At 46.2% G+C, this 27,818-nt stretch overlaps 1 protein-coding gene and 1 long non-coding RNA gene across 2 annotated transcripts in view; one reads left to right on the top strand and one right to left on the bottom strand.

Moving 5' to 3' along the window:
• Positions 1-27,818, bottom strand: part of LOC147705746 (uncharacterized) — a 327,579-nt gene that overhangs the window by 241,861 nt on the left and 57,900 nt on the right. The window contains 2 exon segments of the mRNA XM_086929556.1: positions 10,953-11,379; positions 13,221-13,302. Coding sequence (XP_086785682.1) covers positions 10,953-11,379; positions 13,221-13,302 — 509 coding nt within the window.
• Positions 1,783-10,853, top strand: LOC147705748 (uncharacterized). Its single transcript, XR_015297605.1, has 3 exons — positions 1,783-1,960; positions 2,059-2,131; positions 10,440-10,853. It is a non-coding gene; the product is annotated as an uncharacterized LOC147705748 (long non-coding RNA).

The following is a 27,818-nucleotide window of genomic DNA, read 5'->3' on the forward strand; positions in this document are numbered from 1 at the left end:
TCCATCCTCGCAGCCAGCGAGACTCAATTCCCTTCAGCCAATTTCTTAGGCTGAGGAGAAATTGCTCTTGAATGAAAGACTTTTTATTCCAAGCAGATATTTTAAAGACGAAGTTGGCAGCAAGAGGTTATCCCCATCGCATTGTACGTGACTCCTTCAAACGTGCAAGGTACTTCGATAGGGATAGCATGTTTGAGAATCAAAGTAATGAAAAACATGAGCGTTTGGTATGCATTACCAAGCACTCAATGATTGATAACAAACTAAGACAAGTGGTCAATTCCCACTGGCATATCCTGAACACTGATAACCAAATAACGAAACCCATCTTTGCGTTTCGTCGCAATAAAAACCTGCGTAATCATCTGGTACAGGGACCAGTCAAGATTCAAAAAGAACCTAAACAGATCGGTGTATTTGGTTTGCCAGCTATTGAAGAAAACCATTGTTGTGGCACCAAATCCACCAGATCTTAGAAGCCATTTGGGCCTTCCAACCATGACCGGGCATCATAAATGTGGACAATGCAAGGCGTGTGATCTATGCTACGAGGGTACCACATGTACACACAACAACAGAACTTACAAGCTACCACATTTTACCAAGTGCAATAGCTCCAACGTTATGTATGCCATCCATTGCCCCTGTGGTCTTATATCTGTTGGCCAAACCACCCTGAAAGCCAAGGTCAGATTTCTTCAGCACATGAGCAGAGTAAGATGCGGAGTTCAAGGGGCACCTATGGTCGAACATTTCACGACACACCACCATTCTCCTGACAACATAAGATGGTGGGTCATAGAGAAGATCAGTCCCAATGCTAGAGGTGGTTTATTGACAAGGGCTCTGAACTATAAAGAATGCAGATGGATCCACTCACTTAACTCAGTACAGAATGGGTTGAACGAGATGGAGGAGACCCCAAAGCAAATGGGGCAACTCTAACTTGCCCAGGGCCTGACCTCTATGTCGACTAGCCTGCAGTGCCCTCTTCAGGACCGAATGTTAATTTACCACTGTGAAACACTGTACATATCATACACATAATATCCAGTGGACGTTCAGACGAGCCATAATGGGCACTAATGTAAATTGACCACATAAGTCCTTTATATAAGGTACTCTAGGTGACTATTAGTTTTATCCTTAACACTGTACATATAATGCACGGAAACCTGATGCATGTTTTTTATTGCATTGTACGTTCTCGTGCACATCTTACGCAAACGTGCACATCACGCCTAAACAAATGTCTTCTATTGCCATATGAAATTACCTTGTGCCCATTAGTTGTAATTACATTAGAGCCGTATACACATTGCACGTTTAATTCCAAGTGCTTACTTTGTTGGTAAATTATTGTTTAAAGTAAGGACTCATGTGTAATTACACTACATTGTGTGTGTAAATCGCATTGTTCGATTTACCGTTATACAGACAATTAATCAAAATTATAATGTATGTGTTCTCCACACTGTGCACGAGAATATTTATGTCACGTTTAGTTGAAGATACCAATGTCAGACCATAAGTAACATGCAAATCATCTGGTTTCCATGAGAGGTTCAATACTTCGCACAGTCGTTGTATTGTCACACTTAGCGCTCCGTCACTCGTACCGCAATAGTGACGGCTTGATTGGGGGCATCTCCTAGTCCGCCATCCACTCACTGACTTCCACACGCACCGGTAGGAAGGTGCTGTGGCTAGTTGCCATGCAACGAGGCAACACCACAAGGCTCATGACGCGATCGAGCGCCAAGCCTTTTTGGGTTACCTAGCAACTAACGTCCCTCGCAGCTAGATCTGTAACGCGCGATGTACAGGCGCACGTTCCTCCGTCTTTTGTTTGCATATCAGCAGGCTCACACCGAGTCTTACTGTTGATGCATACTGACGAGCCAGGACTCACGCTTGCGCCAGTGTCCAACCTTCCACCCTCCAACGATTCATCATGAAGGTGAGCAGCCCGTAATGGATACTTTGACTATATTTACATGTTCAAATTCGTCGCGAAGCTAGAAGGCTGTTTGCTAATTTAATCCTGCCTCCCTACAGAGTTTGACTAGAAGCCTTTGACTAACGCTTGAAGCTCACCGCGCTATTGGAACCTCTTTGACTCCAACTTCAGGTGAGCAAGCCATGTAGGTCTGTAACTTTGTCTAGAAGCCCCCCTTTACCACAATGCCAGTTCGTGGTGTTCAATCTAATCCTATTCCCCACAGAAATGTACCAGATGTCTTGAAACCTCCAAGGATAATCGCCCCCAGCAGTTCTATCTGGGTGAGTCTTTACTTTATTGAACCAAGTAGGCCCCTGACTCACCAGAAAGGAAGACTCTTACTTACCTACCCATGTCCATTTGTTTAGACATCCCAACGAGCGAGGTCATTGTGGAAGATACCTAGGCTCCCAACATGTTTACTGTTACTATGAATTGCCTAGCTTCTATTAGGTGAGTTATCCACCATCATGTGTGCCCTGATTAACTTGAGCATACAACTTCTACAACACACCTGACCATGGCATCTTACTACTTAGAAGCTGTCACTCTCCTGCCCCTGTCCTGATCAAGACCCGCACTGACTACATAGTGGTGCAAACACTGGGTTGAAAAGTCGACACTATCTCCTGGACCAGTTGCAGGAGTCTGCGAAAAATGAATTGACTCAGTTCGCAGAACTACATAAAACATTTGCCTTCTTGTCTCCCAAGTCCTCTAATCCTTTTTAGACACATATTACGCACTATCACTATGTCACTGAGCACCACATGTCACCTTGTCACAAATTGTATTTCACTGTGTGCTTTGACAGCCTTTCTAATGTTCTTGGGTATTTATATATAAATGACGTAATTTATAAAGAAACCCCGAAAATACCCTACACGGTTTTCTGTGTGTGTTGGTTATGATTAATCGCTTTCTATGAATAACCAATGATTTGTGCAATTGTTTAAGGAATTTTCTCACCCGACAGAACCATTGTTACTTTTGTATTCAATTCACATCAGGCAGGCAGACACCTAGCACACAGAAATGCCAACCTCTAAAAGTTTTTTTTGAAAAATAGTTATAATAAATCTGCACACACCATAGAGTATCATTTACTATCACTATTCCAAATATACCAAACCTGACCACGCTGCGCCTCCCATATCAGTAATTACCACTGAAACACTTATCAGGAAATCACCAATGCAATCCTATAGGAGGGCAGCCCCACATTAGTGAGAAACCAAAAGTGGCTGTTTGTCACTACCAGGGCATGTCACACACTTAGGGTACATGCCCTATCTTTTACCTACAAATCACCCTGCCCATAGGGCTAGCTAGGGCCTACCTTATGGGTGACTGACTTGTAGTAAAAGGGGGTGTCGTGGACACTTTAGGTGCCACGTCATAGCAGCAGTAACACTGTGCCCACAGGCCCTGCAATGGCAGAGGCCTGAGATAGGTTTGAAAGGCTACTTTAGTGGGTGGCGCAATCAGCGCTGCAAGCCCACCCGTAGCATTTAATTTACTAGCCCTGGGTATGTGGGATACGACTTTACAAGGGACTGACAGGGAAATTAAATAGGCCAAACAGGTTTAGACCAATCTTACCACATTTATCACAGAGAGCACACCCACTTTACACTGGACAGCAGTGCTAAAGTGCCCAGAGGCCTAAAACCACCAACACCATGTCAGAAAAAAGGCTATTAGAAAGGCAAAAAGTTTAGGGATGACCCTGCAAAAAGGGTCATGTCCAACACAACCCCTTCCAGCCAAAACGCAGGGTAGACCAATCACCACCTTGATGGGCTTCCCTGCCTTGGGCAATAGAACACGGACCCGGGCCCGCAACTGCAAGGACACCCTACAGTTCCACGCTACTCTGAACCCACGTGGTTCCCTCTGTCAAAGCTCTCCGGACCAACTAGGCTACCCCACTGGTACTACCTAGCTATCCATGGTCAGGAGCAGGCCCTAGGCCACCCAGATGGCACTGGTCCTTGCCAATCCACAGAGTGGGGGCCAGCAACCCCAGGCACATTATTATTATTATTATTATTATTATTTATTTTTGTAGAGCGCGTAGTCACCCGGAGGTATCCCAGCGCTAAAAAAATCCTATCTCCTGAGTACAGTGGACCAAGGGAGGGGGAAAGGAAAGGAAGGGCAAGGAGGAGGACAGGGAGGGCGGACCAAAGGAACAAGATAAGGGCCAGGAGTGATTCACTGTGGGAAAAGTTGGGTTTTAAGCAGTTTCCTAAACCGGAGGTATTGAGGTTCGAGACGCAGGACTCGGGGGAGGGTGTTCCAAAGTCGTGCAGTCTGGACTGAGAAACGCCTTCCTCCCGATCGGGCACTCTTGAATTTGGGGGCAACAATGAGGTTTTCGGTGTCGGAACGGAGAGGTCTTGAGGATTTGTAGGGGGCGATGAATTTCTTGAGAGCAGGGGGGCCTTGATTTCGTCGTAGTTTGTAGGCCAGACACAGGGCCTTAAATTTGACCCGCTCTCTTATAGGGAGCCAGTGGAGGAGTTTTAAGGCCGGTTTGGCCGACACTCTGGCAGGAGTATTCGTAAGGATACGGGCCGCGGTATTCTGAATTCTTTGCAGTTTATTCAGAGTCATCTCTGGGGCGCCCAGGTATATCACGTTGCTATAATCAAGCCTCGAGATTATTAGGCCTTGAATAAGCAACTTTTGGGAGTTGGGGGGCAGGATGGGTAGGACTTTCCTCAATGACTTCAAGAGACCAAAGCAGGTCCCGGCCACTTTCTTTGCCTGCACATTGAACGAGAGGTCGGTGTCAAGCCACACTCCCAGGCTCTTTACTTCCTCTCTGGGTTCTGGAGGAGGGCCCAAGCATGCTGGCCAAATGTTCGGGGGCAGTGTAAGTCCTTTTGGGCCCAGGAGCAGAACCTCCGTTTTTGATCCATTTAATTTTAGGGCAGAAGTGTTCATCCAATGATGGACCTGCGCAAGACAATTAAATAGATCTGCTGGTTGTTGTTTGGGGTGGGATAGTGACACAACCAGTTGTGTGTCGTCAGCGTAACTGACGACACTCACTCCGAATGGAATGATGACCTCCTCCAATGTGGACATATAGATATTAAATAAAGTGGGGCTCAGGGAGGAGCCCTGAGGCACGCCACATTGGAGGGGAATTTCGGAGGAGCGGGCGTTGTTCTCCCAGATTTGATAAGTCCTTTGAGCCAGAAAAGATGTGAGCCAGGCTAAGGCGGAGCCCTCTACACCGGCTCCCTTGAGTCTTTTGATAAGGAGTCGGTGGTCAACGGTGTCGAAGGCCGCGCTTAGGTCGAGGAGGATCACTGCCACTGATCCTCCTCCGTCCAGTAGCGTTCTGGCCTCTTCAACCGCTGCTAGGAGGGCGATGTCTGTGCCCTGCCCTGGGCGAAAGCCCGTCTGGGAGCTTTTTAGTATGTTATTGCCCTCCAGGAACTGGGAAAGTTTTCTATTCACCAGTTTTTCAGCAATCTTGCTGATTCCTGGGAGTAGGGAGATGGGCCTATAGTTCGCCAGATTTTCGGGGTCGAGGGAGGGTTTTTTTAACAGAGCTTTCACGACCGCCGCCTTCCAGCTTAGGGGTACGACTACCTGTTGGAGTGAGGTGTTAATCAGGTGAGTCACAGGAGGGATGATCGTGGAGGCTACCTTTTTGAGAATTCGGAGTGGGGCGGGATCCTTAGGTGAGCCGCTTTTTATGGATGTTAATGTGTCTTCTACTTCTTCAGTCGTGACTTGGCCCCAAGAGGAGAGACGGCAGGATGTTGACGGTTTCGGGAGATCGTGTTCCTCGTCCGGAGTCACGGAGGGAATCGCCTCAAGGATTTTTAGGATTTTCCCGTGAAAGAAATCCGCCAATTGTTGGCATTTGGTCTGGTCAGCTATAGGGTCAATGGGAAGTTTAGGTCCGGGTGCTGGGGGTTTCAGAAGGTCTTTTAGGATAGCATAGGATTCCTTACTGGAGCATACTGCTTTCTCTATTCTCTCCTGAAAAAACACTATTTTGGTTTTACGGATGGTGGTTTTGTAATTAAGGAGAGAAGCCGAGTAGATCTCTTTGTTTGATTCTGTTTTGACTTTCCTCCAGGATCGTTCCGTTCTCTTGCACTCTTGACGCAGGGCTTTAAGCTCTGGTGTGTACCATGGAGCCGAGGCTACTCTTTTGAGGTGTTTAAGAGAGGAGGTTTTAGGGATGAGTGCATCAAGAGAGGAGATTATCCATTCGTTAACCTGCCCGTCAGCCATAGCTGGATCGTTGGAGAGCTCAGGAGTGGACTCAGCTAGAACGGCGGCCCATTCCCCATTCCCCATAGTACCCATTCTCCTCTCTACCCCTCATCAAGGCAGTTAAACACTGCCACTGATCCTCCAGCCTATGGTCCGATTCCTCAGGCTGACCAGAAGTCACGGGCGAGGCTCTCCTCCCCTACCTCTCCTTCTAGCCTCCGCACTCTCCTCCTTTGAGAGGCACCCTCAGAACACAAATCTCACCAGCTGAAACTCCCTAACAGGATGCCAGCTCACTCAGACCCTCTGAGACTCTTGTCTTCCGAAAAACAAAGCACACAGCACAGTTCTTCCTCAAGCAGGGGGGACACAGCATACAGCAAAGTCCCTTTGTCCTCTCCCTCAGCAGAAACAGCAACTCCAGGCCTGCCCTAGACACACTCAGGCAGTAATTGTCCTCAGTCTCTTCAGCTGATCTTTTTTGGCAGGGATTCCCCCTTGATCACAAAGATTCCAAGTCTCCCAACCTAGGGTCTCAAACCTCAGGTTGCACCAGGGTCAGAGGCCAGGACTCCCTCCCTCTGCACCCCCTTCAAGAGGCAGTGTGTTGCGCAAACGCTTTACACATTGCTTCTGGGATAAGCCTGACTGCTTGTGCCAAGTTACCAAGGGGGTGAGCAGGGGTTATCTTCAGTGTGTAACTCCCTTGCCCTGACTAGAGTGGTGGTTTCTGCCTGGCTTTGGCGCAAGCCTTAACCAACCAGAAATCCCATTTCTAACACCCACCCACCCATTTTTTGATATGGGAGCCTGTGCACACGTCTATACGCAGGCTCCCATAGAGTCAATAGTAGTCCAGGTGAACCTAGTACGTATTCTTACGGATGCATCGTACTCGCTCGTTTGGACTCCCCGAGCACGTTTTGTTCAGAAACCCTATGGATCCGAGTCGTACGGAGGGCTTTCCAGACAAGATCGGAATTGGGCCCATAATATTCAAACATACTACATTTGACTATTTATTAACCTTTTTTTCTTGACAGGCTACTTTGTAGGAATGGATTTGTAATACATCCAGCAAACACTCTCCACTTGCAGAAAATGTATTATTAGAACATATTTAAAGAATATTTATAGAAAGTCTGAGAGGCTAGTCTACATGAAAGTCCAGTAGCACCTCTGTGTCCGATAAAATGGAATTGCATCAGTTTTATGAGGCATTTGTAAAATGGAGAGGGACCCCACGAAAACGGTATGAAACAAATGCACTGGATTATCTCAAATACTTTAGCGTATTTATTAAGGGAGTTGTACATATCACACTGGTAGCTACTATGTGCTACCATTTCAAGAGATACCATTCCTTGTCTACAGCAGTATGCCTTGTGCTGCAGACAGTTGTGAAGCTACCAGGCCTGGCTGGTATTTAACTTTTTCGTAATCACTTACCTCCGGGGTCTCTGATGTGTGAATTCTGCTTGAGTCTGTAGACTGGGGCTCCTATGCTTAGGCATCTCTGAATGGTATCTCTCGAAATGGTGCACGCCACATAGTAGCTATGCAATGCCAATAGCTCACACTTTCAGTAATGTGAGAGCTATTGTATTTCAAAGCAATGGCGGCACCCGCGCTTTAGGTTAGGATGTTTAAAGCTGAAACACGAGTGCCGCGATTGAAAAAAAACTACTAGAAAAAAAAGCGGTTGCGAGTGTCCCAGTAGCGCCAAAAGTGAAATTGTGCTGAATGTAAACAAAGCACATCATCCTGCCTCAAGCAGGACAAACTCACTAAAGAATATAGTGCTTACTGTGTAAGAACTGAAGTAAAGGGGCCAGTAGCCATAGGAGGATACAAATGACAACATGGCAGTACTAAGGAGGGACCAACTAGCCTATTGAGGAATCAGACACCAGCATTTACGATGGACAAAGACAGAAGCCAATGAAAAATATAGGTGGGCTTCTCCTCCGTACTGTACCTACAACAGATCGCCAGAGCAGCGCTTGCGCATTGCCTCAGGCTTGACCTAAAATATTAGGTAGAAAAGTAATATGGTAGTTACTCGCTAATATGTAAACTATAAAACAAACTAACTCACTCATTGGATGATGCCAATAGTGATGTCATCAGAGCTGTCATAAATGATGTCATAGAACATGCCATGACTGATGTTATGTGTGAGGTCATAAGCAGTGCATGGTGGGGGCACAAGTTAAAGTGAGCACGGCTAACTATTACTGGTGTTTTTTTAGTTCACAACATTAATGTGGTCACTGACACATACATCTAACTATAATGTCACTTTAACCTTCGTTTTTTCAGTGTGTGTATATATATTTTTTACACATTTATATGTAATAATTCTAAGATAAATAATTGTTTTTTAAAGTTATAATATGGAATACTTTTAAATAGATATTATTACCTATGTAATCTTGATATACAGGGTCATGATATTTTGGAAATTATATTTTTGCAATTTACACTGTAAGTATGTAAACTCAATATTTAGGACCACAATATTTTTGTATTTTGGAGAAAAAAATAGGAGCTGTTGTGGAAATGTTAATGCTTAAAATACTGTGATGTAAAAGTTCTTCAAATCCCCATTATTAATGTGTTTTGTTTGAGGCGGGTCTAAACAACTCCTAATTAACATACATGCATGACAAGATCAGTGTTGGGGGGCAAGCGATCTAAAGGAAATATATTTGTTGGACCATAGGGGTTTGCAACGCTGGGAGAGCCCTGCCCCAGGGGAACAGGGAAAAACATATTACAGTTTGGTAACTTTGATTACAGTGGCAAATGGCATGGCTCGAGGGTTGCAGGGCGGGCATGTGGGGGAGGTGGGGCGCAGGGGCCAGGGGGGCAGGACGGGTCGCAATGTAAATTTTATTTTTAATAAACACTTACCTTGCCTCTGTGTCCCACTTCTCTACTCCTGCTCTCCTGTGTCAGACTCCAGGAACAGGAAGCACAACCAGGCTCCCCTGACCAACCACAATGGAGCAATGGAGCAATGCAGCGTTGCAATTGGTCTGAGTGCTGTAATTCGGCGTTAAGCCATGGACGGGCGGGCCTGGACATGTTCTCCAAGCAGGCTGTAATGCAGTTTGCATGGAGAACACAGAAAAAACACATACTGTTTTGGGTGGCCAGAGAGGGCTGGACAGTCACTGTGCACTTAGGAGTGTTCTCCTACTCCTCCACTGCTCTGCAGCCCCGCCCCCTCATGAAAGCTGTTGCAGCAGGAGTCCAAAATAAAATGATAATAAAATTGTTATTATCATTTTATTTTTACCTTTCTTTTACTGCTTCAAGGCAGTGGGGCGACGCTCCTCTGCCTTAGCGGAGGAGCCGCCCCTGTTTGATTAACAAATCTTGAGTATCTGCTACTTTTGTGTTTCACCAAGAAAGAACCAGAGGACCGCTTCAATGCTTGGGGTGAAAACAAAAGGGTGTAACAGTGCAGACTTTTGCATTGCTTTTACATAACTCAGAATGAGAGGTAATCTGTGGATATTTATGAGCCTGTGCATGAGATGGTCTGGTCTCTTGAGCTTAGTATCTCACATAAATAACTGACCCTTGATAGAGATGATGGTTAGCTGAAGCATTAAGCTGAGAAGGGGCTCTCCTTTGGTCACAATGGGGATTTGGGGGCAGCCGAGTGGAGGGAGGTCTTCCCCCAGGGTCTTTGGGGAAGTGGTGCAGTCCAGAGGACTACACTGAGGGTTTGGGCTACCTTTGGGCTATGGTATAGCCGAAATATAAAGGTCCTCCGTGGTAGCACGGTGGCTGGCAGCTAGCATTAGCTTTTGTTCTCCTCCAGCCCGTCCCTTCAGTTAGGGTTCCAAACGAACTTATTTGAGGGGCTTTATGTACAGATGCACAAGGAGAGATGTGTTTCACTTGTCACTTGATTCAGGTGCACTAATGGTTAGCTGAGAAGTTGCCATGATTTACAGAAGTTTATTGTTTGTGAGCTGAAGTTCAGGCTGAAAGGGAACGGGTAGGAAGTTCACGCCTGGACGACATAGGAAGTTAAAAGAATAGGTAAGTTCTACTGTTCTTTGTAGTACATTTACAGTAATGTATTCTTTTAAACTTGAGACTATTTTTACTCGGCTGAGTTGTACAATAGTCCATGATTTTAACTGTATGTTTATGTGTTTTTTTGTAAATACAGCCCTGAAGAAGTCCTTTCCAGGACGAAACGCGTCGGCTGTTCGTTTTTCTACTGTTGATAAATAAACCAATCAAAGAAACCAGATCTCTGGACGTCACTATTTGTGCCTTCACAATTATTGTGTTGTTTTTGGACATTTCAATTTATGGTGCACCTGTGCTTTTTTCATTATAGGTTCAAAGAGTGGTTGAGGTAGGAAAATGGAATGGTTTTTAGAGGTCCCACTCTCCGTTGAGCAGCTCAGATATAATTATGTTATTCAAGATTGAAGATGTTATCGGGGAGGGTTAATTTAGGGGTGGGGTAGTTTATCGTGGATGAGTAAAGATGTATAGTGAGGCAATAGTGTGTACAGCAAAGGCCCACGTTATGTTGTAATGTGCACCTGTTTCAATAAAGCAGCCTTTTTCACATAACCCAGTTGTCAGTGGTCCGTGATGCCCCTCCTCCCCAAATAGTCAGTGCTAAAGTGGTGGTTATTGTAAGGTGTAAGGACAAATGCAGGCTCCTTACTTGGGTAATAAAATGTGGACATTAAGCACCCTTTAGAGGCCCCGGGGAGTGAATTGTCTTCCAAATAACCATCCCCTGAGCCTGCAGGCTGCTGTCTTTCTGCACTTCGCCTCTGGGTACCTACACCCAAGGTTAAATCTTCGATGCAGGTTTTATGGATGCTCCTGGGTTGTGCTCCATCTGAGATTTGACTGTCAGAGGAAGGATATGGGAGTGAGTCTTCGAGGCGAACCTCATTCATTCCTCCAGGCTGTGATCCTCCCAAACCTCGTCGTTGGGAGAGCAGGCAGGGAGATGCTTCTTCCCCAGAGGCATCACTGACGCTTCCATGTTGCAGCCCTCCCGAACTTTGTCTTTTTAAGGATGATACCCTCCGCAAGGTGACCCGGCTCCACTGCACACTGAGATCCAAGGTGTTCGTAGATACCTAGAACAAGGGAAATTCATTGAAGATGAGAGACTGAGCAACAGAACAAAATACCTCCTCACTTGCTATTTCCCATCTTAATGGTTTGCCTCTCTGTCCCTGTTCGGGCTTCCTTTAATGCCTGCATGCTTCTGATTAAATGATATCTATTCACTCAGGGTTTTGGGAGGATGGGCAGTCACATGACATTGTGTTTTATGAGACATATATTAGGTGCATGTACATAAGGACTGTCAATGGTGTACTGATTGAGTGTGAGTGGTGTGTCTTAGGTTGTGGTAATGTGTGAATCCTAAAACTAGCTATTCTCAATGGCAGTCACTTTGTAAGTGTGATATATAGCAGGGATTCCTGAAGAGATTAGGTCTGGGCAGGAAGAAAGAGCTTAAAATGCAAAGTGAGATGTAGCATGGTTTACACTAATCCTTTTGTGGCTAGAGAGGCAAAGAGATTGACATGTTATGTTATAACGTTTTGTATAGCGCTCGTATGCCCGAAGGTGTCTTCGCGCTGTGCTGCATGCAGGCGATCAGCATGAGATTGATCATAATTTATAAACCACATTGCACAATCCATACATCAAAGAAATGTATAAAGTTTCATCTGGGTCATTTTTGAGAGATGATTTAATCGCCATAGTCTCTGTATGGTTTTGTGATTCCAGGTAGTATGTCGTTGCAGGGGGTAAGAACAGAATATTACGGGCGCCTTCTTGGGTTTTGTTATAGTAGTTAATGGGGAGTTGCTGTGACAGTTATTTTAAACTAGTTTTCTGTGGCTGGTGTTATAATAAGTATCATGAGCTGTGTGTTGCACAGGTGGTGTCAAAGGCGAGAAATGTGTACATTTCGGGCTGTTCTGTGAACTGTTGTCAAAGCAATGATGTCATTGCCACTCTCTTAAATGTAAGAACACAGAAAGAAATCTTGATCTGAAACAAACCTTCCTTTTCTTGTCACACCTGGAATGAAAATATGCAATTTCGAAGTATTGCTGATCTTTAAAGCTAGTTTGAGGGCCGCCTCCTCAGTCAAGACTCTGCACATACACATAGATGTCAGGAGGCCAAGCCCAGATTACCACATTAGGTAGAAGGAACACACACCTTGCTGCTGGGAAAGGCTCAAATGTGCATGTCAGCCTATATTTAGTGCAGGAGGTGGGAGCGATGCATGCATTAGGGTGATCGAAGCAGGAGATTGTGGGAACATATAAAGTGTCCTTTGTAAACCTTTCCGGAAAATATCCTGGAATGGTAACTCACTTGCACCTCAGTAGATGGAGATAGTCAGTTGACATTTCTCCATGATAAGCAAGATGGATTGCTGCCTTTATTTTATGGAAGAAATATGTGAACTTGTGAAACCCCACTGAAAGGAATAGATAATCTGAAGAGAGTACATTAACCTCTCATCTCATCAATAAAGTATATCAGTTCACGGTTGGTAGACAACAGCAGATATCTTTCCAGCTCAGGATACATTTAATTAAGGCAGGGACAGGGAGTTAGGGATGTGGAAAATGATGTATGCTTTGTGTTGGATGGGTGGCACTATAATTTCAAACCCTTTAATGGCACCAAGTCGCCATGAACTTGCGATAACGTCAACTCTAGAGATGAGCAGGAATGGTGAAGAATGTGAAGGGTCTGGTCGCTGCCCTTCTGGGAGATCACAAACAAGTCCACTGGCTCGTCAAATGAGGAGCCTTCATTGTGCGCCCTCTCCCTGCTAGAACGTCCTTATTTTCGTATCCTCAGCGTTCACATTCCTGCCCCCATATATTTCTGCACTATCCCACACTGCCAACCTCCCTCCTTGGGACACACTTCCTTAGGGTACCTCGATGCAGGAGAAGCTTTCCTTTTCCAGGTCAGAGTCAGTGACGTCAGGTGAGCTCTTCGAAGGCACCTCCACTTCTTCCCTGTAACAGAAATACAGCACTCAGCAACATGAGGTGCAACTAGACAAGACGCCGGTAGTGTAGTAAAGAATATTTTATGGTTGAGAAGCTAGTAGTTCAAAGTTCAAAAAGTACTTTATTCGGGTAATAGACAGTAACCATAAAAGCAACAACATGAAATTTCAAATTACACAGGGATATTTAAAAGAAAACAATTAAAATTCATCCAAACCAATTGATTTCCGCAATTTAAAAACACATTTAAAAAAACCTAGAAGGACTGCAACAGTTAAAACAGTGTCCATTCTTTGTAGTTCTAAAAACGCTGGGCGACATCTATTTAAATTAATTTCTTTGAGGATTGGGATAATAAATTTCCTACGTGGTAAAATATAAAATGTACAAAAAAATAAAACATGGGTGTCAGATTGAGACGAAGATTCATCACATGGGCATATAGGCAAATCACGCGACCATGAATTCATTTCTGGGAAACAATATTTAATCTAAAACGGGTCAAGAGAAATCGATTATAGTTGGGCATCGGCAGGGTTAAATACGGCTGTAATTTATCACCAGTTAATAACAGTAAATGCGAGGTAACTGTCTTTTTCTTCACTTCCTCTCACATTCTTTTCACCTCGAGGTATTCCATACCCAATTTTTTCAGCAATTTTCTGGGTATGTCAACCATTGTGAGTGGGTCATCATAATAATGTTGGCAATTGATTTCTATAAGAAAACATTTAACATGATTTAGCCATTTGAATCTACTCATATTTTCCAATTTTAAGACATCCCGCAACATAGCCCGGTTCACGGCACACTCATTTGTTGTCCATACCCTGTGCCACAAGAGAATGGGCTGCGTTCTAATTATATCTGAAATATGCGGTTGTCCAAGTTCAGTATGGCAGATATAACTCGCGGCACTTTCTGGTATTGTCAGAATATGCCTCATGAATTTTTTTCCGGCTATTTGAATTGAATTTATGTTGGTATGGCCCCAAAGGCCCGAGCCATACAAAGCGACTGATGAACACGTGGCATTATATATAGTTAGGATTTCTCTTATTGGTTTCTTACCCAACGTTTTTATAAAATTCTTTAAGGCCATTATTGTTTTTGTGAACAAAAGAGTTCTAGCCTTTACAGCACTTGTCCAGGACCCAGTGTCATGGAACAAAATACCAAGGTAGGGGAAAGTGGAGGTGTTTTCCAGGGGAATATCATTTATGAACATTCTTTTCATTTGCTTCCTAGTTCGTGTACCACAGTTCATGGAGACGGTTTTACTGCAGTTAATTTTTAAATCCAAGCTCAACATGAACATATCAAAGGATGTTATCAAATTCTGTAGGGCCAAGGGGGTCCGGGCCATTAGGACTGCGTCATCCGCATACAAGAGTGCAGGGATAGATCTTTTGCCAACGCTGGGCCTATCCCTGCACTCTTGCAACAGATGAAGCTCAAGTCCATTTATATAGACCAAGAATAAAAATGGAGCCAGGACACAGCCCTGGCGTACCCCACGTCCTACCCCAAAAGAAGCTAGTAGATTTGAAATAGACTTTTATGGTAGGAAGATATTAGAATGGTTCGGAGAAATATATCTGGAAGTCGTGGGTGGTGTGATGGTTAATAGGAAGGTAAAGGGAATCGAAAAATCCACAGACTCACTCTGAAGGCATAACTGTTTGATTTGGAGTCCTGTAGATGGCACCCAGTTTGCAAAGTTGTGGTCTCTGACGTGGTTATGTCTTAGGTTCACTGATGAGGCCCAGCAACGTTAAACCCAGTCTGAGTTGCTTGTGTGCTGATTCAGAAGGGGTTTGGCTTAGCAGTTCGAGCTAAACTATTCATATAGGAGCAGGGTCGAGACTGGTTTTGGATGCTCTCTGAATTAAAAATAATGGACCTGAATGAGGACCAAAGGACTGTCTGCGGCTGAGATCTGTTTGAAGAGATTTGACCTTTTGTGTCTTTTAAGGCATCCTGCCAACGGGCACTTACTGGCAGTGTACCCACACTTTAGCCGTACATTTCCACTGTCCACAATTTTAGAGGACATTCAACCCACATTTTACAGACAATTTTAGACTTTACCCAGAGTGTTTCTCTTTTAACTGGCTGCACCAGTTTGACACAGACAGACACTCAGGAGGGGAAACCTCTTCTGTCTTGGAAGAGAACTCTAAATGCTCAGGATTTTTCCCTGCTATCTTAGCTACGGAAATAATTCAGTTGTAAATACTGTAATTATAGAGGGAAGAGCAGACAACAGATTCCCAACACATACAACATCTTTGCGCCTGCCAGGTTGCCTGTTTGGATGTGGGCTTTGATAGATTTCCGCTAATAGATGATAATACATTTCTCTCATGTACTTGAGAAAAGTTACTGGCTTTGGAAAAAATCAATATGAAAAGATCTCTAGCTATCACCGTGGTCACTTGTACCTCAGCCTCTTGTATTCATCAAACCTTGTTGCGGGCTGACACTTGTAATGACTTACAATGGCTTGCAATGCTCTTCACTGAATGTGTGTTCCCCAATGAATCATACAATGGTATAGTTGGGAAAAATTTGATGTGCTTTTTAGCACGGAAACCTGGACTTGGAGGAGTCTGCACCTGATATAGTCTCTGATTGTACACCGGCTACCAAGTTTTACATCAGCCTCGACCTATGAGAAGAGCTTAGAGGGCTAGCGATGTTTTATGATGTGTCATTTCACATAAAATCATTAAAGTTAAGGACCTTTTGCCAGGCAGACTTGCTCGGCTTCTCTATTATACTCTCCTTCAAGGATTCCCGTTGGTGGTAGTCCTCTAAACTCTAGAATTGACCTCACTGATACCTTTGGAAATGTTGCTGTTTCTTCACTGCTACTTTTTAGCAGTAAGTGGGGCGGATTCACAGAACTATTCTGAGATAAAACCCTAAACATACTACTTTTGGGAGTCACAGAAGGCATTTAGTAGTAGTAAAGTTAGGATTCCTAACTTTACTACTACTAAACTGAGCAAAATTCTAACTTTATGACTCTCGGTATTCACAAAAGGCATTTAGTAGTAGTAAAGTTAGGAATCCTAACTTTACTACTACCTAAATGCCTTCTGTGAATACCGAAAGTAGTACATTTAGGATTTTATTTCAGATTAGTGCTGTGATTCGACCCCAGTGATTTTAACGTGTGGTTGATGGTTGATAGTAATGCTCCTGCAGCTGAACTGATTCATTCATTATTTGCACATAATTTAGTTCAATTTGCACATAAAAGTTCCATCAGCTTGATCTGATATTCGTCCCTGAAATATCTGTGACATGTGGAAATATTGTTCCTTTACCCTGGACCAAACATCTTTTGATATATTTTGTTTTTATCCTGAGGTCAGCTGTAAATTCAATACATCCTAGAAATACTTCACAACTGTGCAAATTTCGTTCATGGGCAAAATTACCTTATGATGAGTTTACCAACCTCTTGTCTAAGAAAAAACTCTCTCTTAAGGAGAGTACTCCACAGGAGGACCTTGAAAATCTAGTCACTGTGATCTCATTCACATTGGGCGTGGTTTGACAGCTTTCACCAAATTGTTCAAATCAAATTCACCTTTATGCTTGTTGATATACTACCCCCATAAGAGACACCCAGATTGTTTGCACAAAACTAGAAAGACATTGGAGGGTGAACTATTCTATGAGGTCAAACTAAACCTTCAGGCAGCGATGAAAAATTATAAAAATTTGAATCAAACATTTAAAGCCAACCACTTCACCTCTAAGGCCTTTTCATCAAAGAATTCGGTTAAAGAGGCTTTCTTCTTCTTTTGTACTTTTACTTTCTGTCTATCTCAGAAGGATGAAAATAGGCAAAAATTGTGTAGTACGCTCTTTAATTTCTTTTAAGAGGGGAGCGTGGACGAGATGATGGATGAATGAGACATGTTTCCAGTCTCTCCGACCCTCGCTGCCGATCCAATGTGTGTCCACAGCCAAAACGAGGGTAATGTGAGCACACCACGCCCACCACCCATCCCCCCACCTCCCAGGTTGTTCAGCTAGAGCAGCGACTGTGCATCACAGAGACGAATTTTGAGGCGTGCGGCCCAGCGACACCGCCACTGAGAGCAGGGGAGCATGAGGAAAGCAGCACGGCCAGATCGTGATGGAGCTGCACCCGTTGTGAGCCCGCAAAGGAAGTGTGAGAAAGTGGCTCTGTATATACTGGACTAGGATGAAGTACAGTATGTATAGAGTCCACCAACCCCAGAGGTATAACAGAGGTTAAAGTCAGAACTGACCTTACTCTCCGAAGTGGTAGCTTGTTAAAGAAGTAAGGCAGTACCATATGACAACAGTGTAAACCATTTGTTGTACACAGTCAGCAAAAGGTTTCACACACTCAAGAACTGAACTCCAGGCCAATTGTTGTTATATCCTCAGATATAGTTGTTTTATTTTTAGAACCAACAGTTATAAAAATATACTTTTCAAGTTATGAGTACTTTCATGTAGATACTTTGCAAAAGAGCAATAAAGTTTGTGCACACAATAATTACAGGATAGATAGTAAGCAACACAGTTCTGAAACACACTCTAGCATTGAGTTCAAAGGGTTTTTCACAGATAAGTACAGTTGATTATTTTATGGATTACTTTGGTAGTTCCAGGACCAGATCTTAGATTCAGTCCTGGGGTCTAAGCTGAAACCAGATTAGCAAAAACGTTGTAGTTACTGTGATGAATTTTCATGAATATAAAGCTGTTTTAAAAGTTCACACTTAGAAACTTTTCAATGTAAATCTGACAATGTTATTCAATGGGAAGGAATTTAGGTTGCAGGTAAAGTATGATCATGTTACTTTTGTAACCCAGCACTGGTCTCCTAGGGCCAGCACTGGGGGCTTAACTCAAAACAGGTAGGTAATTGCGTTTCAGTATTTCGTATGATTTGTAAAGAATATTTGCAGTTTTCAAAAGTAGACACTTAGAAGAACTTTCATAGAAAAGCAGACAATGGGTTCCTATGGAGAAAATACAGATTACTAGTAAACCCGCAAGGGATTACTTTTGCGGTTCAGTACTGGGCTGAAAGGTACAGTACTGGATTCTTCCCTGATCACAGGTGAATAGTTTGGATTTCGGACTTTGTTGATTTTATAGGAATATTTTCAGTTTTCAAAACTTCACACTGAAAATTTTCGAGTCAAAAATGGGTCAATGTTATCCAATGGCAGGTAAGTGAGTTACCGGTTTCCAGGTGAGTACTTGGTTGGTGAAGTTAAGGTTCTGGGTATAGACTCAGGGGTCCCCCAGGGTCAGGTGAGTACAGTTAGTTCAGTCCCAGCGGCACTGGGGCGGCCGGGTGCAGAGGTAGGTAGGCCAATGATATCCAATGAGGGAAAGGGGGCCTTCGGTTGGTGGCTGCTGGCTAGCAGGCCATGGGGCTCTGGGAGCTGGGCTCCTGGTCACTTGCTTAGAGCAAGGTGGGAAGTAGGATAGGACAAAGGGGTCACAGCCAGCTGCACTTGGGCGGCTAGGTGCAGGGTGCTTTTGAGCCGTCGGGTGCTCAATTTGATCCAATGAGGATCTTGAAGAGGGAACAAAGGCTACAGGCTCGGGGATGGAGACTCTCCAGGGGCGACCAGCACTTCGAGAGGTAAGTTGGGATGTTGGAGCACAGGTAGGTACCCCAAAGATAGACACAGGGGGCTGTGGGGCGCCGAATGCAGGGGTGTCTTTGGTGGTCGGAAAAGCTTACCCTCGGCTGGTCGCAGTTGGGGTGTCCCCTGGTTCTGAGTCTGCAGGCGTCGGCTGGTTCATCGAGGAGGGTCTTTGGGCACTGGACTTTGGGTCCCAGTCGCCGGGGGGACGTCCTCGTGGTCTTGGTTCGGGTTGGCCCGGCCCGGGCTCGGCTGGTACAGAGTGGGCTGGTCCGGAGCTTCCTGATGAGCACCAGGTGGGTTGTTGCAGCAGAGCCTCTGCTGATGGGAGTCCCAATCTTCGAGAGGGTCAAGGCAGGCAGGTCCTCTGGGTGTCCCAAGGTTGCTGTCCGCGGAGGTCACCAGGATTAGGCAGGAGCAGGTTCCAGGTAACCATGGGCGAAATTTGCGAATTCGCGATCCGCGAATTCGCGGAAAAGCGAATTCGTGATCTGCAAAATTTGCAAATTTGTGCGAATTTGCCGATTTTTTTTGCATATTCGCGGGGCGCTTTGCGTGTTCCTTGGGCGCTTTGCGTGTTCGCAGGGTTTTTTGTGCGAGATCGCAATGCGCCCTCTCTGGTTCATCACTGCCACCCTCTCATTTTTTGTACCCTTCTGCCCTCTGTACCACTCGTTTTTGTGCCTTTCTGCCCTCTGCCCCACTCATGTTTGTGCCCGTTTGCCCTCTGCCCCACTCGTTTTTGTGCTCTTCTGCCCTCTGCCCAACTCGTTTTTGTGGTCTTCTGCTCTCTGCCCCACTTGTTTCTGCCCTCTGTCCCACTCGTTTTTGTGCTCTTCTGTCCTCTGCCCCACTCGTTTTTGTGCCCTTCTGCCCTTTGCCCCACTCGTGTTTGTGCCCTTTTGCCCTCTACCCCACTCGTATTTGTGCTCTTCTGCCCTCTGCCCAACTCGTTTTTGTGGTCTTCTGCCGTCTGCCAAGTCGTTTTTGTGGTCAACTGCTCTCTGCAACACTCGTTTCTGCCCTCTGTCCCACTCGTTTTTGTGCTCTTCCGCTTTCTGCCCCACTCGTTTTTGTGCCCTTTTGCCCTCTGCCCCCCTCGTTTTTTGTGCCTTTCTGTCCTCTGCCCCACTCGTGTTTGTGCCATTTTGCCCTCTGCCCCACTCGTTTTTGTGCTCTTCTGCCCTCTGCCCAACTCGTTTTTGTGCCCTTCTGTCCCTTGCCCCACTTGCTTTTGTGCCATTCTGCCCTCTGTCCCACTCGTTTTTGTGCCCTTCTGCCCTCTGTCCCACTCGTTTTGTGCCATTCTGCCCTCTGCCCCACTCATTGTTGTGCCCTTCTGCCCCTTGCCCCACTCATTTTTGTGCCATTCTGCCCTCTGCCCCACTTGTTGTTGTGCCCTTCTGCCCCTTGCCCCACTCGTTTTTGTACCATTCTGCCCTCTGTCCCACTCGTTTTTGTGCCCTTCTGCCCTCTGTCCCACTCGTTTTGTGCCATTCGACCCTCTGCCCCACTCGTTGTTGTGCCCTTCTGCCCCTTGCTCCACTCGTTTTTGTGCCATTCTGCCCTCTGCCCCACTCATTGTTGTGCCCTTCTGCCCCTTGCCCCACTCGTTTTTGTGCCATTCTGCCTGCCCCACTCGTTGTTGTGCCCTTCTGCCCTCTGCCCCACTCATTTTTGTGCCATTCTGCCCTTTGCCCCACTCGTTGTTGTGCCCTTCTGCCCCTTGCCCCACTCATTTTTGTGCCATTCTGCCCATTTTCCCACTCGTTTGTGTGCCCTTCTGCCCTACTCGTTTTTGTGCTCTTCTGCCCTCTGCCCAACTCGTTTTTGTGGTCTTCTGCCCTCTGCCCCACTCGTTGTTGTGCCCTTCTGCCCCTTGCCCCACTTGCTTTTGTGCCATTCTGCCCTCTGCCCCACTCGTTTTTGTGCCATTCTGCCCTCTGCCCCATTTGTTGTTGTGCCCTTCTGCCCTCTGCCCCACTTGTTTTTGTGCCATTCTGCCCTCTGCCCCACTCATTGTTGTGCCCTTCTGCCCCTTGCCCTACTCGTTTTTGTGCCATTCTGCCCTCTGTCCCACTCATTTTTGTGCCCTTCTGCCCTTCTGCCCTCTGTCCCACTCGTTTTGTGCCATTCTGCCCTCTGCCCCACTCGTTGTTGTGCCCTTCTGCCCCTTGCCCCACTCGTTTTTGTGCCATTCTGCCCTCTGTCCCACTCGTTTTTGTGCCCTTCTGCCCTCTGTCCCACTCGTTTTTTGCCATTCTGCCCTCTGCCCCACTCGTTGTTGTGCCCTTCTGCCCCTTGCCCCACTCGTTGTTGTACCCTTCTGCCCTCCTCGTTTTTGTGCCATTCTGCCTGCCCCACTTGTTGTTGTGCCCTTCTGCCCTCTGCCCCACTCGTTTTTGTGCCATTCTGCCCTTTGCCCCACTCGTTGTTTTGCCCTTCTGCCCCTTGCCCCACTCATTTTTGTGCCATTCTGCCCTCTGTCCCACTCGTTTTTGTGCCCTTCTGCCCTCTGCCCCACTTGTTTTTGTGCCATTCTGCCCACTGCCCCACTCATTTGTGTGCCCTTCTGCCCCACTCGTTTTTGTGCCATTCTGCCCTCTGCCCCACTCGTTGTTGTGCCCTTCTGCCCTCTGCCCCACTCATTTTTGTGCCATTCTGCCCTCTGCCCCATTCTTTTTTGTGTCATTCTGCCCTCTGTCCCACTCGTTGTTGTGCCCTTATGCTCCTTGCCCCACTCATTTTTGTGCCCTTCTGCCCTCTGCCCCACTCGTTGTTGTGCCCTTCTGCCCCTTGCCCCACTCGTTTTTTGTGCCATTCTGCCCTCTGCCCAACTCGTTTTTGTGCCCTTCTGCCCTCTGTCCCACTCGTTTTTGTGCCCTTCTTCCCCCTGCCCCACTCATTTTTGTGCCCTTCTGCCCCTTGCCCCACTCGTTGTTGTGCCCTTCTGCCCCTTGCCCGACTCGTTTTTGTGCCATTCTGCCCTCTGCCCCACTCGTTGTTGTGCCCTTCTGCCCTCTGCCCCACTCATTTTTGTGCCCTTCTGCCCTCTGCCCCACTCATTTTTGTGCCATTCTGCTCTCTGTCCCACTCGTTGTTGTGCCCTTATGCCCCTTGCCCCACTCATTTTTGTGCCCTTCTGCCCTCTGCCCCACTCGTTGTTGTGCCCTTCTGCCCCTTGCCCCACTCGTTTTTTGTGCCATTCTGCCCTCTGCCCAACTCGTTTTTGTGCCCTTCTGCCCTCTGCCCCACTCGTTTTTGTGCTCTTCTGCCCTCTGCCCAACTCGTTTTTGTGGTCTTCTGCCCTCTGCCCCACTCGTTGTTGTGCCCTTCTGCCCCTTGCCCCACTTGCTTTTGTGCCATTCTGCCCTCTGCCCCACTCGTTTTTGTGCCATTCTGCCCTCTGCCCCATTTGTTGTTGTGCCCTTCTGCCCTCTGCCCCACTTGTTTTTGTGCCATTCTGCCCTCTGCCCCACTCGTTGTTGTGCCCTTCTGCCCCTTGCCCTACTCGTTTTTGTGCCATTCTGCCCTCTGTCCCACTCGTTTTTGTGCCCTTCTGCCCTCTGTCCCACTCGTTTTGTGCCATTCTGCCCTCTGCCCCACTCGTTGTTGTGCCCTTCTGCCCCTTGCCCCACTCGTTTTTGTGCCATTCTGCCCTCTGTCCCACTCGTTTTTGTGCCCTTCTGCCCTCTGTCCCACTCGTTTTGTGCCATTCTGCCCTCTGCCCCACTCGTTGTTGTGCCCTTCTGCCCCTTGCCCCACTCGTTGTTGTGCCCTTCTGCCCTCTGCCCCACTCGTTTTTGTGCCATTCTGCCTGCCCCACTCGTTGTTGTGCCCTTCTGCCCTCTGCCCCACTCGTTTTTGTGCCATTCTGCCCTTTGCCCCACTCGTTGTTGTGCCCTTCTGCCCCTTGCCCCACTCATTTTTGTGCCATTCTGCCCTTTGTCCCACTCGTTTTTGTGCCCTTCTGCCCTCTGCCCCACTCGTTTTTGTGCCATTCTGCCCACTGCCCCACTCATTTGTGTGCCCTTCTGCCCTCTGCCCCACTCGTTTTTGTGCCATTCTGCCCTCTGCCCCACTCGTTGTTGTGCCCTTCTGCCCTCTGCCCCACTCATTTTTGTGCCATTCTGCCCTCTGCCCCATTCTTTTTTGTGCCATTCTGCCCTCTGTCCCACTTGTTGTTGTGCCCTTACGCCCCTTGCCCCACTCATTTTTGTGCCCTTCTGCCCTCTGCCCCACTCGTTGTTGTGCCCTTCTGCCCCTTGCCCCACTCGTTTTTTGTGCCATTCTGCCCTCTGCCCAACTCGTTTTTGTGCCCTTCTGCCCTCTGTCCCACTCGTTTTTGTGCCCTTCTGCCCTCTGCCCCACTCATTTTTGTGCCCTTCTGCCCCTTGCCCCACTCGTTGTTGTGCCCTTCTGCCCCTTGCCCCACTTGTTTTTCTGCCCTTCTGCCCTCTGCATATTTTATTTTAGAATGGCGCCGGCAAGCTGCCAGCGCCATTCTAAAATAGTTACTAAGTCAGCTTCATCAGGAAGCACTAATAGATAAAATAAAGCAGGTGCTCTAGTTAAAGCTCAAATTCTGCATTTGAGCTTCAACTCCAGCAGCACCTGCTTCATTTTATCTATTAGTGCTTCCTGTTGAAGCTAACTTAGAAACTATTTTAGAATGGCGCTGGCAGCTTGCCGGCGCCATTCTAAAATAGTCACAAAGTCAGCTTCAACTTTTGGCCCGGTCAATCCGTTCTGCTCGCGGATTTTGTGGGCAAATTCGCTGATTTCGCGGATGGCAAAGTTGCCGGAAATTCGCAAAATCCGCGAGCGGGACGGATTTTGCGCCCATGCTTAGTTCCAGGAACAACAGGCCGGTAGGGCTGTGGCCAAGTCAGTTGTTGTTGTCCTGTTGTAAGCAGCTGCGCGGCGGGTCTTCTTCTTGATCTTCTTTCTTCTTTTTGATATCGGGATCTAAGGAAGGAAGGTTCAGGGAGCCCCTAAATACTAAATTTAGGGGCGTTACAGGTAGGGCAAGACAGGGACCAATGGGTCCCTGTCCCGTGGTGAGTACACCCCCTAGCCTGCTCCTCTCCTGTGGGAGGGGGGCAGGAGCCTAGCAGGGATTGGGCAGGGCTCCCCATCTACAAGATGGCCGGGGCCTGGGGTTGTACTTCACCTTGCCTCCCCCACCTGAGGGGTGGGGCAGGCACAGGCTGGCACACCCCCATTCCTGACATAGTTTTTCCCTCCAGTCTTCCCACCAGAGAGGGGGTCAGGACAGTTGGAGCTGGTTGCTGGGCACAGAAAATGGTCTGGAGAAGGTCACAGAGGTGGTATGCCTTTGAAGCTTTCCCCTACCCATCCTGGGGGAGGAGACCTAGCACCTCGCCCAGGATGTGCATTGTTGTAGGCCCAGGAGAGCGGGCTCTCCTACCCAGGGGTCCAGCAACATGTCTGCTGTGTGGCAGTGTTGTGTTCTTATCTAGGACCCTAATTCGATATTCCCGATTTATGCCCTTGTGAGGTTATAATCAATAATGTCCTGACAACGGCATAAGAATCAGATTCATATTCAGTAATAGCCCATGCAATTCAAAGCACAGCACGGCTACTCCCATCGACTCCTAGAAAGCACAACGCGTTCTTTAAACAAACCAAGCCTCCAGCAGCCCGGGAAAAACCCCCCTGCTTTTTTTTTGATTTGAACAAGAACTCCTGAAGTCCTGCAAGAACTGTTAGTTCTTGGTGACGTCTTATGTCCAACCTTACGTCAAACCTGGCACCTTTCAGGTATAAAATACCAACAGTTGCCTTAAGCAAAGACACAGTGGTTTGGAGCAGAGCGGCCATCTACTTGCCCGAGAGCCCAGCTGATGCGAGTGCCCGCGGAAGCCGCCCCTCCTGTTTGACGCACTGAGAGAGACGCTGTCTTTTTCTCCAGCCTAGAAAATCCAGCTCCGGTTTTTCCAGCCTACCCTTGCGGGTTGCTGGAATATCGAGTCCTGAGGAAAGAGATACCAGACCTCCCACATTCTATTACCAAGGTACGGAGCTGACTAAACCCTTAGGAGAATTCTTGATGCAGATTCTTGGCAAAAGTATCTTAACTTAACATCGCTACTTACTTGTCCCTACCCGAGTATTAGGCTTAGGTCAGGTACACCGGGGTAGGCTTAGTTAGAAGCACCAGTTGAGTATTTTAGTCAATGTATTTGTGCATGTATATATATTATCCATTTTAAAGTATCATATGGCTAAGAAACCATATCAATGCTTTTACAGTATTATTTCATAATACTACTTTTACTGTACGCACTTTACTTTACTTTAAGTATTGCAATTGTGGCAATTCACTTCTCTTGTATGAGAAAGAAGACTGCTCAATAAATAACCTTTTTATTGAAAACGCCCGTCTCTCTATTTCTCTGCACTCTGGTGAAACTAAGTATGCACTGCTGGCTGAGTAAAATGTCTGTCTATTGTTTTCACACAACTCTAGAGATGTACTCTTATTCTGAGGGAGCAAAGTTGTCATGTTTAGCGGTTGTCGGAAACTGAATCCCTTCTTGTCTGAGGCAGGGAAGGTTAGCCATCCCTCTTCATTCAAGAAACTTTTCAGTGACCTCGGAGCTAGCTGGCGCAAACCTAAATTAAGTTTAGCATAGTCAGTAGAGACCTAGATGACCTCAGTCCTACGTCTACACTGCTGCTTATGTTATTCCAATGCACAGAGCCTATTGCGAAAATAGGAACTACACTACATGGCGCCCAACGTTTGGTAAGGCGATAATCTAACGCAAGACAATAGAGTAACTCAGTCATGCTTTTTCACACAGAACCCTTTCCCCGTAAAAACTCCAATAGACGTCTGGAGTGGGTGAAAGGTTAATATCCGCCGGAACTTAGTAGGATGAGAATCCTATGTATTAGTTTCTAGTCAACGTTGAAGGATACAGTGTTCCAAATTAGTGTGCACCTAATCTTTGTTTCCTTGAAACTCGATCTGCAACAGAAAACTTTCAGTCAGTAAAATGACAGAAAGTGACGAAGAATGGGAGCGAGCAAGACTAACAGCTCGACTCTTAGAGGAAGACACAAGTCTCCATGAAACTGAACCGGATGCAATACTCATTCCGGTCAATTTAAGAAGAACTATAACTCTAAAACTTATAGCAAATGGCCTGACACCGCGAGGTGGTACAGTCATATTCGTGATAGAGGCACACGAATATCGGCAGACAGAGGTATTCTATTCATGGATACACTTTCCAGCAGCACACGCTACGACAAAAGACTTCCACTATTACAAAATAGATGAACCTCCGGATGAATACACTCCTTTCGAGGAGATTGAAATCCCACTGAAATACCAAGAGCACCTGCTCTGGTTTAAAGGTGCCCTAAAACATAATGATCACATCACCAGGCTCGGTCCACTAGGTAGACCAGGAGCAACGTGGCCGGTTCTAGCCAGCTACACACCACATCCAGACATTGATAAAATGTCAGTTCCTGAACTTTTAGCTCAGCTAAAACTCTTAATTAAAATACATAGACAATGAGTCCAATATGTCATGCGGACCTCAATAGTCCAACCGACATTTAACATTCCACAGCAGACCCCTCACCAGGGGACCATAAACAAAATCACATCACAGAACATACAATCATGTTTTGGTAAAGTACCCATAAAACGGAAACAAATTCCATTCTGGTTAGCACCGAAAATTACTCAAATAGAGGCAGTATTTCCTGATACTACGCCTACTGATAAACACAGAATTCTGACTATCTGTCTCCCAATGGGGATCGCACCACATGTGGAGGACTGTGACACTTGGGGCACAGTCTTTGCTTCCATCTACACAAAAACACACAGTGTCCCGTCTATGGCGGTCATACCAGATGTATTAAGACAGATTCAAAACGAATACGGTCCAGAACCAGCTTTAACTCTGGGTATGAAATTACTAAAAGACTTCAAGCTGGTCTCGGCTATATTACTAGCCAACATAAAAGGTGAAGCAGCATCTGTGGCGATCCGCCAGAAACTGAAGGAAACAGATATAGCAGCCCAACCATTGGAACTTGCCAGAATCATAGAAAAATCCTATGAAGAGCTAGGAAGAGATAGTTTGGGTGGGAAACCGATAAAACCCCAACTAACTGAAAATCCTGAAAAAACATTTATTAAAAATAATTTAAGGACTCCAAAAAAGAGCTGGGATGGTAATAAGCAATCCACTCCCAGGGAAAAACGTTTCCTGTCCAGAGGAAGGTCTCCTTAGCGTAGAGAGAGATCTCCAGGCCGAGAAGACAAGTCTCCCCAAAGGGAACCCTCTGAAAAAAGATACAACCTTAGAGGTAGGGATAAAATAAGAAAACCAGACAGATATCAAGATGTTGATTCACGTCCCTCTAGATCATTCTCTCTGAATCCTTCTCGATCTTCATCACAGAAATCAGAAAGAAGAGGACGGTCAGAACACAGAGAAGAGCACGCCAAGTCCAAAGACAAGGATCCTGCTCATCAAAGTAAAAAATTACAATTTCCCAGAAAGAAGGTAGCAAGTATTAAGATTAAACATGCCGAGAATTCTGAGGACACAGCTGAAAAACAGAGAGTGGGCACAGACAATGCTAGACAGCGGAGCAGAAGTGACCATAGCTCACAAGACCCTGATGAATCTTCTGGAGACAGTGGACACAAATGAATACATTCAAGTGGAAACTGCAGACACACCAGTTAGTGTGCCCCATAACCTATATGAAATAACATTACGTATAGAGGGAGAGAAAACCAGGAAAATAAAAAGTATTTTTTGGGAAAAACTTTCAAAAGGCTATGACATTCTGTTAGCTGAGAAAGAC

The sequence above is a fragment of the Lissotriton vulgaris genome, chromosome 7 (genome assembly GCF_964263255.1).
Source record: "Lissotriton vulgaris chromosome 7, aLisVul1.2, whole genome shotgun sequence".
NCBI lineage: Eukaryota > Metazoa > Chordata > Amphibia > Caudata > Salamandridae > Lissotriton > Lissotriton vulgaris.